The sequence below is a fragment of the Perca fluviatilis genome, chromosome 22 (assembly GCF_010015445.1).
Source record: "Perca fluviatilis chromosome 22, GENO_Pfluv_1.0, whole genome shotgun sequence".
Classification (NCBI taxonomy): domain Eukaryota; kingdom Metazoa; phylum Chordata; class Actinopteri; order Perciformes; family Percidae; genus Perca; species Perca fluviatilis.
In genome coordinates, this window is record NC_053133.1 from 17,612,710 (window position 1) to 17,626,936 (window position 14,227).

A 14,227-nucleotide genomic window follows, 5' to 3' on the forward strand; every position below is an offset into this window, starting at 1 on the left:
CCTTAAAATGCACTGGCTTTATAAAGACAGTCTGTATTTGTCTGCAAAACATGCGTACATTTCTGCTTTGAGACAAAACAGAGGAGTAAAGGCTTGAAAAATAAACACACAAGACCATGTCAGGCAAAGGAGAGGCCGTGTTGAGAAACATTTGGTTTGAGTTTGACTCATGTACTCTCTCTCTGTTTCCACTGAGCTTTTTTAAGCTTCCAATGTTGAGGGCAGCATGTTGGGTAGGAGCGCAGAAAGTCTCCTCGATCTCCTGCCATGTTGGATATGGACAGTGACGGACTGGGATCAAAAAACGGCCCTGGCATTTGCAACACACCGGCCCTATTTTTGTCAATAACCTAGCTTGGAAATTAGTAACTCTGCCTTCTGAGTGAATCTTTCCACGCACCTCGCCGCAGTACAATCTAGAAATATTTGTGGCTGCATGCATAAAATAATTTATCAAAATTAACCAAAGACATATTATCAGTAGTGGCCCATAAGGGGCGGGCCCTTCTGGCATTTGCCCAAATTCCAGATGGCCAGTCCGTCACTGGATATGGAGATGCTTCCTTAACTGCTTCACAAACTGCAGAGCCTGCATACATTGTGTCAGCAATTAAATAGCTGGCTCTATGGCTGCATAGTGCTTTGCTGCTGTGTACATAATGGTGTTGAAAAGAAGATGGGCGCAAAGTGCTAATTATGATGATTGTGAGTAAAAACAAAACAAATGTTCAATTTAGTTTTTAATTTTCGAATAAATACCAAAATTAGGTGGATTGCCCTAAGGAGAACAGAACAGAGATTAGCCATTAAATTAAATTAAATCTGTTTACAAAATATCTACTTCAGCTATGTGTACGTAACATCCCTTCTGACAGTCACTATTGACTATGAATACAAAGCACTGCGTTAGGCATGATACCTCACATGAGTACAGATTAATATTTATTTTTTTGTTCCATGAAATGTGACAAAAGAGATGTTTCAAATGCAAGAAAATGTCCCCATTATTATTAACAGCCTGCTGCCTATTCTGTGTATTGAGTTACTTGTCAGTTACTGTGTACATCTGTCTGACAGATAAGACGGTTGTTTTCATAACCAGAGACAGCTCTATTTGGTCTAAAAACTTCAATCACAAACAGAGGTAATTGTATGTGATACTTTAAAGTGCCGATATTATGAAAAAAAAAGTGTGAGTTTGAGTGAGATACAGGTTTCTGAATGTATCCTGCCTTCAGTCTCCAGGTGAGCTGGTCAAAATTGGCAGGGCCGTCTACGTCATCGGCCCGAAACATTTGGTGTAGTGCTAACAACTTTAGCTAATACCACATCAGCTAGCTGTTTCTCCAACTTCAGTCAGTACAACGCAGGATTAGACTTCTTCTAAATGAGGACGCACTTCCAACTCTGCGTGGGATACCTGTAGAAGAGGGACATATAAGTAGTTCTTTACAATTTCTTTTGTAGATTAGGGTGAACTTGTGTGTGTTGTAGCAGTGTTTTGCCATTGAGAACGAGGTGGCTAACCGTTAGCAACGCTAACCGCTAGCCGCTAACCGCTAGAGCTACTGCGTAGTACCTAGCTATCGCGCATTGTGCGACTCCCAACAAAGATGGGATAGAAGTGTGATGCCTCACTCTGTAGCGAAAACAGAGAGCTCAACAGACAAGGTGAAAAGAGGAGCTGCAGCAATGTACAGTACAACAAAAATATGGTGTTTTTTGAAAATTAAACCATGTAAACCTATTCTGGTACAACCTCAAAATACAATTATGAACCTGAAAATGAGCATAATATGGGCACTTTAAATGTAATCTGAAGCCTGGCATTCCTGCATGCAAGACAAGAAGACACTCAATAGCCCAAACAGATGTGAAGTATACCCCCCACCCCCTTAAAAAAGTGTTTGAACAGGTGTACAGCTCATTAAGTTGTCGTATTTGCCCTTTTGCTTTGAGTGCCAGGGTTTCTATTTCATTATTAAAAATGTGTTGCCAAAAACTAGAAAGACTTTTTTGTCTTTTTTGAACACAAAACAACCGAGCTTTACAGCTGCCATGAACAGAGACACTGCTTATAACAGGAGTGTACAATGTCTGTGTATTTATTAGAGTGTTAAAACTTGCCAATATGTTTTTCGGCAAAGGGCAGCCATAAAATTGCCATAAGAATACATATTTTTTAATGCAACACATGTCATCTTATAACTTATTTCTTTCAAAGGTCCTGTCACGTGCCATTCATCAACCTGGCTTCCACAACCCACAACCAGCTCCCAATCTGTGTCAAGTGCTGCTTGGTTAAACAATGACAGAACTAATCATGACAACAATCTTCTTCAGCATATCTCTACTTCATGCCTAGATTTCACAATGTTTGCACAAGAGCCCTTGAAAAGTTGCCTTGCTTCTTTTTGCTTAATCCATTTTAATTCATCCAGTACAAAAAATATTTTTCATTCCTGCTGATTCAGCAAGTGCCAGAGTTGTGAATTAGGAAATTCTGTAAAAAGAATTGAACAAAAAAGAATGAGAAAAGCTGATCCACACAATTAATGTTCTACTGTGGCCAGCTAGCAACCTTTCCTGCTCTGAAACTGTTTGCACTATTACATTCCCATTTCACTTTTTCAGTTGAAGCTTTTTTTGCCATCTTTTTTCTCAAATGCCTTTTGTTCACTTCCCTTTGAAGGACCCCATCACAGAGAGGCAGCCGAAGCAACTTGTCTGTCAGCAGCAAGATAATAAAAAGAGTTTCTGCAGCACCTCAAAGTCATCATGCCATCTGAACCAGGAACTCTTAAACCATCACCATGTTTGCCTCATCATTCCTTTAAATGTGATCAATTTCACTTAACACTCATGTAACACACACAGAATGTGGCAGTGGCATTATAGCTAGGTTAATGTAATTTTTGCAGTATCACAATGGCGCTGCAACGCCACCTGAAAATCTGCAGCTGCCAAAGAGGGGCAGCGGGTTAGATAAAGGGTCAGGCGGATTAGAGGAACAGTTGAGGAAAGGGATCTTTGAGGCTTTAGTTTTGTTACATCAGCAGGAAACAAACATGCTGGAATCAGAACAAGAGAAAGAGATTAGTGCTGATATTGGGGGAGGAATGAACAAGGAAAATAGTCCAGAGATTTGAGTTCAATTGTCCCTTAGGCAAGCTTCACCAGAGCGTACAGGCGAGTCTCAATCGCATGCCCCTGGGAGAACAATATGAGACCCCCTCTAAACAGATTAAGAAGAGGCAGGGGGACATTCCTTCCCTTAACTGCAAACAGGATGTGAGAATGAGAAGAATTGGAGGCTGGGCTAACTATTCTATCTGCAACAAGTCTGGTCGTCCCCCTGCAGCAGCTCCAGTAACGAGACAATCATTTTCACTTTTGGCATTTGTGTCACTCACCCTGGCATCGCTATTGGCAGGTCTTGGCCCGTGGCTGAACGCCTGTGCTGGGTCTTTGTGGTAGACCTTCAGACAGGAGTGATCCGTGATGTTCCTGTAGGGGGAAGAGGTGTCCCGTGGTAAATAGGCAATCCAGATATCACCATCAGACAGCGGCCGATCCTGCCTCAGCCTGGATGTCAGTCTCTGACTCACCCCTGCCAAGGGCACATACCCTGAGAGAGGCTCTGAAAGCCATTTGTTATATGACATTTCCTCTAAATCTCTAAAGTCTATAAAAACATCTACTAATACTGCTTTGAAACGTGGCTAGACTACAGAAACGGAGAGAAGATCTGCTCTTTCTTTTGCTGGGCTCACGCTTACTATGGCGTTGCACCCTGGACACAACCTTAAGGAATCATGAGACACTTTTTTTTTTTTACAGCCCTGATAAAGAGTTAGTCACAAAGTACACATTGCACTTGAGCAGGAAGTCGGGAGAGAAAAGGGGCAAAGTTGCTTATGTCTTCAAGAGTAATGCTTTTTTTTCTGGAAAACAACTACAACAAAGTCTATACACCATCTCGGCACATAAAATATGCTGTATTATTGATAAGACATGCTGGTGAATACCAAAACAAAAGGAACGAGAAAAAGCAGTGAGATATACTTGTGTTTGTGCACTTGTAAATTATACACACAAAATGTACACAGTACTTTGGAAACTACACTCTGAAAAGCATAAAAGACCTCCAAAAGTTTAAAGAAAGACAAGCTCACATTGTTCAAACTTTCACCAGAGGAAAGAAGACAACAGGCAGGAAAGTCATCCGAGTCTCAAAAGTGCTCTTCAGTTTGTTTAGGTATATCGTATACATTTTGCCAAAGGGCTCCATCTCTAAATAACTTTCTTTCTACGAAGTTTTAACATGCTAGAAAAAGGAAGCAAGAAGCTTTCCTGGCCAGTGACATTTCCTGTGCTTGGGGAGTTTAGGCAGGAAGTTCTCAGGGAGTCGAAAAGGAAAGGACCTTCAGACGAAGACTGAAACTAGGAGCATTATGAACCTTGGATGTCCTGTTAAACTTAGATTGACAAAACACAATACATGCTGTCCAATTAATTATTCTGCATCCCTGTTTATCACACACAAACATAGCTTTACCTGACATCAGTGAGCTCGTAGTACATATTTCTCATGTCATCTTTGACGTAGACGGCGACGCTGGGCGACTCCAACATCTTCATGGTGAGCTGCTGCGAGAAGGCACTAACAAAGAGAGCTCTGATAGTGTCAATGCTGGTGATCTCATTAGGCATGCGGATCTGTTTGGTCTCGTCCCCGTACTGCAGGTACAGCACACCTGCAGACATGAAAACAGGGAAGCAGGGTGATTAGTCAGAAGTAAACTCTTTTTAATTAATGAAAATGTTTCCTATGACAAAGACAGTCATGTGATTTCTGCAACTTGCATTGAGTAGAGATACTTGTGTTGATTCTCTCACAATTTGTACTCAGATGCTAAAGAACTTCAGTTTCCTTGCAGTGTTTATCTGTTAACGCAAACACAGCTACTTAAGAGTAAAAACCTTCCAATTATGAAGCACCGGAGGGCTTTTAGTCTTAAGTATTGACTTAGCAACCAAAGTTAGTGTATGATTGCTAAGAATGTACTCAATAAATGTTTTCTTTATTTTTGATCTTTTAGGATTAATGTTAGACCAGAAAACAATGCAACAGCAGAGCTGGTCAAACATAGAGGCATGCTTATTGCAGTTTGTGTAAGCCTCAAACAACCTTGAACACATGATCTCAACAAAAATCCCCTTTTCCTGTTCCATTCCTCACCTGTGAAAACACAGTTGGCACCCTACCCACACCACAATGTATGGTCATGGCTACTCAGTGCCTTAGTTTCTGAATATGTGGATGGTGAACTGTTATTTAAAGTCACCATTTTGTTGTTGCTGTTCTTACTTTTGAATTGGGCCTCACAATCAATGCTTACCCTCGATTGTTGCCCAGGTTACATCAAAGCCTTCAAACTGATAAAAACATTTCTGTTGTGTATGGTGTCCTGATAGATTTTCAGTAGCATACTAAGACATGTGGTATTGTACTAAACCTGCCACTGACTCAGCTCCTGTTTGTGTTACACATGTTTGAGAACAGCATGCTGTATATAAATGACTTGATATTTAGAAAGTGAGTTGGGATCGGGATAAGGGGCAGAAGCAGGGCTGTGTTCAGGGTGGAACAGAACAAGTTGTGCATCAAAAAGACTAAAGCCTAAACCTCTGAACCCTGGGTGTGGCTTCTGTACTGTGCTTTACAAAAACAGATGTCTCCCCCACAAAAGTTATGGACACACCCACACTGCACTTGTATAAACAATGCCAGGGAAAAGAAAAAGAAAAAACAACTACATTTATATTTCTATTTTCTGATGCATTGCTCCAAACAGCATGGCACTGATTGGTAATGGAGTTATCTGTTGCAACAATATAACCTTTAATAAAGAAGAGTTAGTGTATATTTAATACAAATTATCCAGAATGTCACATTTCATGAACTGCTAAGACAAAAGACTTGTTGTGATACACATAAATCCATCATTTCAATGTCACTTTTACACATGTGCACTGAAAATAGCTGGTTTTAAAAGAAAGGACAAATGGTTTTACTTGGTGTAACTCCATAAAAGGACAGAGCTAGTAAAAGCTACCAGATGTTGGTGAAATATTATACAAGATCCTACATGCTCCACGGGACAGGGTGAGACAGAGACAGGGCAAATCCAGGAAATCAAACTGCTGAGTCTATCATTGCTCTTTCTGGTCTGTCTGGGTTTCTGGGTAGTAATAACTTAACAAAGTGCCCATTTGCAGAATAACTTCATCCTTCCCCTGAGAGCTGTTATGTTAACAGTCGGACAGTTTTCATCCAGATGTTGGCAATTAAAGCGAATGAGTTTGATGACAAAGCGGCATTGATTGAGCATGCATTATAAAGATTTGAATTCTTTAACATCAGTTTTATTTTCCGCAACAAAGTTGAAAAATTTGGTTTGCATAAAGAGTCGTGTTACATTCCTGAGCGCCTGGTTTCACTCAGGATTGGAAGCAAATGGCCAGTGGGTTTCCTGACCAAATGGGCACAGCACTGCAGACTGTCTGAGCTGTAAACTTATTTCCACATTTCTCCAGTGGGACACACAAGTTTAAACTAAGCGCAATCCTGAAAAACATTGTGTCCCTTAATATCATCACAAAGTTTGAAATGTGACAAAAAAAGCAGAAAAATCCTATAGTAGAACCATAGAATAAATTACTTGAAATACAATACACTTGATGCCACACTCGAGATGAAATCTGATACTCACATTAGGGGTTTTAAGGATTTCCTGTTTTCTGTTAAGTCTTATGATGCTCTGGAAAAGACCACGCGACAACTCCTACAGTACAAGCTGAAGACACTAAGCCCCAAATGTCCGCTGGGACCCAGCGGAGTGTGTGTGCCTGTGTGCTTGTGTGTGTACGTGAGAGGCTGTGGGAGGGACACTGTAGTTAAGTGGTGCCCCTTTTTCTCTCCTCCTTCTTTATCACACCATAACCCCCCACTGTCATAATGCTTTGTCCTGATGTTTTTGAGAGGGAAAAAGAGAGAGCTGTGTGTGTGTGTGTGTGTGTGTGTGTGTGTGTGTGTGTGTGTGTGTGTGTGTGTGTGTGTGTGTGTGTGTGTGTGTGTGTGTGTGTGTGTGTGTGTGTGTGTGTGTGTGGTAAAGCATATCTGTTAAAAGTGTTTTTGTACAGGTTTTGCATTTCTGCTCCTGGCACGAAAAGCGTGGAAAACGGCCCCCTAAAGTTTCATTCATTTTCACTTTAGTCAAAAGGCGTGCCACTCAGACGCTTTGCTATTATCCAGCAGCAGATGCCTCTCTGAGTGGTGGGCTACCTTTGAAGACTATCCTCCAGAAAAACTACAAACTTTACACTTTGTTTGGGAACTTCTTCTTAAACTCTATTCTCCACTTTCTCACCCTAATGCAGCAACCTAATTCTGCACGACTCACAGCGTTTCCGCATATGGATGCAAATGAAGCGCCATGCATGTTGATAAGACAACCCACTTTTTAATCCTGTCAATAACATGATGGCATATTGTGGATGGATTCCCTAATCTTTCACTACAGAGGAAATGCATTCTAATTAAATCGGAGCTGTGAGCTGAGGTGGAGGAAGGAAGGAGGGAGGAGAGGAGAAGATAAATAGAGTGAGAGGAAAAGACTTGGACAAGGTGAAAACGGTGAGATCATGGTGTGGTTAGGAGTTATTTCAGAGAGTTTTAAAGTTGGGCCAAGATTATGCTAAAAGAGTTGCGAAATGTAGGTTATCCAAGAGGATTAATGTCAATTCACTTTCACCTCAGTCTATTCACAAAGTCAATTTAAGATTTGAGATAGAGCCTTTATTCTCAATACGTTGTTAATAGACCACATATAAAAATGTCTCTGTGGCAGTTTGGGGATTTTGAAAGAGAAACAGAACTACAAGACAGTTGATTGACACATTCTGTGGCCAACAACAAGCAGCAAAGCCTTATCCAGATAAGACATTTTCTCAACTGACTTGACCTGTCATCAACCAACTAGCCTCATACACATCGTACCTAGCGAACGGTCCTTCGTCTGATTGGTCGATCGCACCACGGGCAGGCTAGCACGAATCCGGCTGCCGCGGGTAAAGGCTGTAGGTGCGTCGGCATCAGACATGGCGTCCAACGACTCCAGGGAGGCCAGGGATAGGTGGTCAACCTGGTCGCCGATGCTGTGCTGGGGGCCGTGCTTTGGGCTTCTGCTCTGAAGGGGGAGGCAAATAGAAATATGATACAGTAAAGGGTTAGACCATGTACACATTGTGCACAAAATGATACAGTACATGCATTAGTTTTCTAATTCTTGAAATTACACAACAAACGTTTCTAGTTGTCCAATGACTGTCAAACTGACTCTTTAAGCTATGATGCATTTGGTGGAGTTAGAAAACAACATTGTATCAGTCGCTCTGACAATGTCAAGTATTGTGAGTCACACACATTCCTTCTTTGGCGAGCTGGAATAAAGCAACTTTGATGTGGAGCTTGACCCCAGCACAACAACTAAATAAACCAAACGACTGCTGTCATGCAAAAGTGCAGAGAAGTGTTAATACTGTATGTCACTGATACATGCTCACAAATGCTAACACTGCTCTGTACTGTCCCACAAGCACATCACAACTAGTAACTAAAAGTTATCAAGCATGAAGAAGCTTCTAATCATACTACAGGAATCTGTACTTATACATTTCATAAGCACCCGCATGAGCCAGGGTCTGATTTTATAATGATACTAACAATGCATGAAAGACGATTTCAAACAGTTGAAAACCTGCATGATGACACACTGAAAGAGATCAAACGTGACTAAAGAAGAAGAAATTCTGTTTTTTATCAGTGATTAAGGATCAAGAATTGTGTCATCGAGACTAAAAGATCAGTTGGCTACTCTGTAATCTGATCTGCATGACGTGGCATCCTCAAGCCACAGCTACAATAAGACAATGTGCGACAAGACTGCAGAGCCCATTGAGCCATTGTGTGGCGCTGTAAGGTGATCTGTACCGAGGTGGGACTAAAACCGAGGGGTCAGTGAACACTGGGCTCTTTATATTATGCTCTTCTTCCCTGCAGACGTGTGGTGCTTTAGAGCTAATGCAGTTGGAGACACAAGGACAGGTCCACCAGGTTATCTTGAACACACATGCGTGCACACGCTGCTGTTCTCTCACACTCATACACGTATGGACAAATAAAGAATTTAAGCTTTTCATGCAGTTGACTTTTTGTGGGAGCTTCGGTGGCCAGAACTGGTTTATCCAGGCAGCCATGTGTGCTTGTCAGGCACAGACAGGTCAGACGCTAAGAGGCACGAGAGCACAAGCGCTGGTCACACAGCAGATGTTAGAGAGGATGCAAACAGCCTGACACACACACACACACACACACACACACACACACACACACACACACACACACACACACACACACACACACACACATGCAGGCATGATGCAGATAAGATAAAAGCCTGACTAACTCTGTGGGGCAATTGGATTTTCATCAGGTACCTCTGAATGTCAAGCTCAGAGTGAAGGGAGGAGAGCATGCCCTGTAAAGACTGATGGGAGAAAAAAGGAGAGAAGGAGAAAATAAAAGGCAAATGGCTAAGACATGCCAGTGGGAGGGTGAGATGGAAAAAGAAATGGGCATCACACAAAACAGAGGAACCATGGAAACAAATCCATGTCAACAGCAGACCAAAGAAAAGTAGAAAGAGGATCTTCAACACAATCTAACAGCAGAGAGTATTTAGCTACTTATCTTATTTGAGCTTAATGAGTAGTGACATAAAACTTCTAGAAACTGCACCTCTTGATCGTTTCTATTAATTACATAAATTGCTATCGTCAATATTTTACAATATACCTCGAGCATTTCCAACCATCACTGTTCTCATCCCCATGTGATATAAGTTATAGTGTGCAAGCATTTACTGTATGTGATGCACCTTCACAGCGACCTGACACAGCAGGCAAAACTGCTGAGCCATCACTCAACTCCTGTTATTCCATTAAAATACGCTTAGGCTGCAGCGCCCAGAGATTAAAAATACAGAAATAAAAATGTGCCCTTACGCTGTTAAAACATGTTGTAAATGACCTTTTAAAACAGAAGGGTCGCATGGAGTTGACATGTCACCTGAAACCAGACATGTGTTGGGAAATTTAATCTGAGCACTGAATGATTTATGAGCATATTCAATGGTGGTGGGTCCAAACAGCCCTCACACACTGATGTTCTATCTTCTCATATGCTACTGTGTCACCCTTGGGAATGTTGACTCATATTGGCTTCCTCCATCACCTATAGGTAGTAATTATGTCAGCGTGGTCTGGCAGTGCAATCCAATACTTTATGAAATATCGAAGCAGAGGAAGAAAAACCTGTATTCAAACTTTAACTATATAAATGAACGATCATGTTTTATGAGTTTACTGCATGAAAAAAGATACTTGGTGAAGTAAATGAATAATTCAGACATTAGAATGGGTTGGGCTAAACAGCTGAAAACAATATAACACAAACTTTAGAAAAACAAAGTCTTTAATAACTAATTTTGTTATTGTTGGTATTTACAACTGGCTGGAATTATTACTTTGGGGAACACAGTTTTGTAAAACAATTACATGAAATGATCATCAAACGTTTATATAGACACAATAAGGCAGCTGGAGAAGAATAGCACATAAGAAAAAGATAGCTGAAGTGGAAGCAGTCACATATAAAAGTGCAGGAAATTGCAAATGAGACCTTCTTCCTCCCCGTGGAAAGACGTAATTAAGTTAAACCACTCCACACCAGTCCACATCTGACAAATGAGGTGTCCCCTTCAAAGGTCAACAGTTTAGTTCAGATGAACTCCTCTGTCTCCCTCCCTGCCTCTTTCTCATGCAGGCAGGCAGAGATCATCAGCCTGACAACGGCTACATCTGATATTGCCGAAATGCCTCCCATCAAATGCCACGTTCTGTCCCGGCTAACCCCTTCCCGCTTTAGGGTCCAGATGTGAAAACCGCAGGCCAACCACTGATTAGCGCCGTAAAACCTGCTTCAACCCGCTCGCACCTACAGTACATTCCACACCAGTGATTTCCCCCACTTCAGTCAAAACCGTACAGCCCGTGATTCTGCTTTTTCTGCGGCGGCTCCCTCTGTACGCCACAATTGCTCTGACAGCTATGATAAATGTGAAACTGAGACACCGGCATTAGCTTATATACAGGAATATGACAAGTTATAGAATCATGAAAAGAGCCCCTTGAGAAGAAAGAAATCAGGAGATGATGGGTTGTCTGTAAAGTGCTGTGGCCAATGTCAGCAGGTTGTTACATAACTGTGTCAAATACTCATCATGAGTCGAGTATGTTAGAGCAGGTCTTGAAATCTAATCTAAATGCTCATGTTGTGTAGCTTTGATGCAAACTGGTCTGTTGAAGAAAACATTTGCCATCAGGCACAAGCTCACAAAAGGCACTATATTGTGCATCTTAAGGTTCCTAATTTAAATAAATAAGTAAATAAACACCGCTTGCAGCAGCTTTATATTAAATGGATGTCAAGTGTAATGTAATGTGGACAAGCAGTGATTACACAAACATCCATGCTTGCAGAAAAAAAGAGATAAAAAGAAAGTAGTTGAAATGTATGCTGGCTGTGTGCTCTGTGTGTGTGTGTGTGTGTGTGTGTGTGTGTGTGTGTGTGTGTGTTACTCTGTGTGTGTGTGTGTGTGTGTGTGTGTGCTCTGTGTGTGTATGTTTGAAAGATACAAAGAGAGACTGAGTGCGTGCATGAGTGAGTCAGGCCATTGTTCCAGAAAATCTGACCCGAACCCAGGACATCCTGAAAACATTTATGCAACAGTGGTCTGACAAACAGTATGCTGTCATTATGAAGAAAGCTCAGGTCTGTTTTTACATGTCTGCATTCCCAAAATGAATGGGATATTCACATTGTATGTCAGTGCTATAACATGTGTTATATATTACATTGTATTCTCTTACGGTGTTAACATTTCTCAGTGTATCTGCACCTCCTGAGCTTTGCATCATGTACTGTACAGTATGAGTGCTTTTCATTGCTACCTGCCACCTGTCTTGAATATTATAGAGCTATTTCAAACTGAAGGGACAATGCATGATTTCACTAAGCAGAACAGATTATGTTATATCATGCGGCCCTTGTCTTAAATCTTGACAGACAGGCTGACATGCAGAGCCGAGACGGAGCGATTAAAGTAAATCACGATTGTTAAGAATAATGGCAGCTACCACCAGGAGCCTGCTGTGTCACTCATGTAGATTTAAGCTGCCAGAACATCATGCACCACACCTGCTGCCAGCCCACACAAAGCCCACTGATTGGTGCCTACTTTATTATATAATAAACATAGTTGGGATTATAATAGCTTTCTTATAACATAGCTTGGCTTTCACCTTAAACAAAAAGAGGGCATTCTCCAGACATCTCTGCAATTGTGTCGATCTTTTTCACCTTTTGGCTGCATATTATTGGAGATCTGTGACAAAAGATACACTGCAAGTTTCACAAGTCGGGCCAAGAAGCCAAAGACCAGAACCAGAGAAGCAAGTTTCATTCACTCATTCTATAAAGTATTTCCAGACATAAAAGAATGTAAACACAAAAGTGGACGCTTGTGTGGCTTTAAACACAAACTCCAGTGTTGTGAGCACAGCCTTCCACTTAAGATGCTAATTTGGCCCTAACTCTGGGGAGCGGAAATAGAGCTAACTGTAATTACCTGGCCTGATCTCTATGGCAAACGCATAAACAGAAGACGATAGCTCTGCAGACTGTTAACACCTTAACACCACTTTTCTCATTCTGACACGTTATTCCACTAAGAGTATTAAGTCAACGTAGTAAGCGTCAAATTTGTTGTTTGTGTCCTTGACCAACACACTGAATCAGTACTGTCCTCCTTTTTAGCATTGTCTAAAAAGTTGAAGTGTGTCACAGTTTTTCCACAGAAAGTCACAGTCGCTGCTCAACTTTGAATAATAAAGCCTGTGTCAATCATCCAGTCAGCGCTCAGTCCGTATGCTGTCTGTGGACAGACCATCATCCTTTGTCTCCCCTAGCCTTAATGACATTATACCGAAATCCCCTAGTCATCCATTCCCATTCATTGCTACCACAACCCTCTCTCCCTCCCTCCTCTGATGCATTCCTCCTCTAATCCCTCCATCCAAATCCCCAGATGACCTTTCAGAGATGGGCTTGCTTGTAAGTTGGTGTGTTAAAAGGTGATGACTTTATAGCATCCACAGTCAAAGTGAAGACAGTGAAGGTGAAGGCAGAAGTTGTGGCAGTTCAAGACCCAATAGCTACACGTTTATAATCACAAGACAATGACAGAAATGACAAAACAATAACCACAAGTGTTATCATCTCATTAATCAAATATTACATTGGCAAGTATAATATAATCAAGTAGATCTGCCATTCAGACAGCAAATGACGTGCACAATCCCAACAGTCACAGTACTGTGCCTGTTGATCCAGTGCACAGAGGAGGCAAGATGACTATCTCTTCCTTCACTGACATTTCCAACAACTCAGCTACACCGTCCAATTGATTTCATCCACTCACGCATAATGATTTAGTCACGGTTATCACCAGCAGACATCGCCCACTTCTCTGAATGAAAGAGGCTACAAAAGTCAACTTTGCGTGGCCATCAGATACAGTATTAGCCAATGGGAGTTTGTGGAGTAGGAAACACCATCTTGAGTTGCCACACCAGGTTTAAAAGCGGAGTTATTTTTACAGCATATATAAGTCATGTTCAATCTAACTGAAAAAAACCACGTTCTAAATTATCTTAAAAAGCAGAAATGTAGTATTTACCATAATCCCACCAGTGGCGATCTCCTTCCAGCAGTATGAGACTGCAAACAGGGTCACTTCCTCTACTGTTATTTCAGCCCTTGTAGCGCTTGCTCTGTACAACTTCCCTGTGCTCCCTTCTCTTTCTGCTCGAGCTCACGGCGGAAGCCCCCACATCCAATGCACACACCGCCCCACATCCCTAACTATGCAACAGCACAATACAAACACACACAATCCACACCTGGCGGACAGCAGGGGAAAGTCACTGTTTGCATGTCTGGTTATGCAGTCGTGCACCATTGTATGAAACAGAGATTGAGTTA

General features: G+C 41.6%; 1 protein-coding gene across 19 annotated transcripts in view; it reads right to left on the reverse strand.

Moving 5' to 3' along the window:
- Positions 1-14,227, reverse strand: part of si:ch211-285f17.1 (sickle tail protein homolog) — a 119,430-nt gene that overhangs the window by 20,333 nt on the left and 84,870 nt on the right. For 14 of the 19 annotated variants that reach the window (XM_039789840.1, XM_039789836.1, XM_039789838.1 and 11 more), the window contains exons 3-6: positions 9,531-9,611; positions 8,063-8,252; positions 4,559-4,757; positions 3,414-3,507 (exon numbers count right to left, since the gene is read on the reverse strand). In XM_039789840.1, the coding sequence (XP_039645774.1) occupies positions 3,414-3,507; positions 4,559-4,757; positions 8,063-8,252; positions 9,531-9,611 (564 nt within the window). Of the gene's footprint in view, positions 1-3,413; positions 3,508-4,558; positions 4,758-6,776; positions 6,906-8,062; positions 8,253-9,530; positions 9,612-13,922; positions 14,053-14,227 lie in introns of those variants that run through there. The other 5 variants (XM_039789834.1, XM_039789850.1, XM_039789843.1 and 2 more) reach the window with 3 other exon arrangements.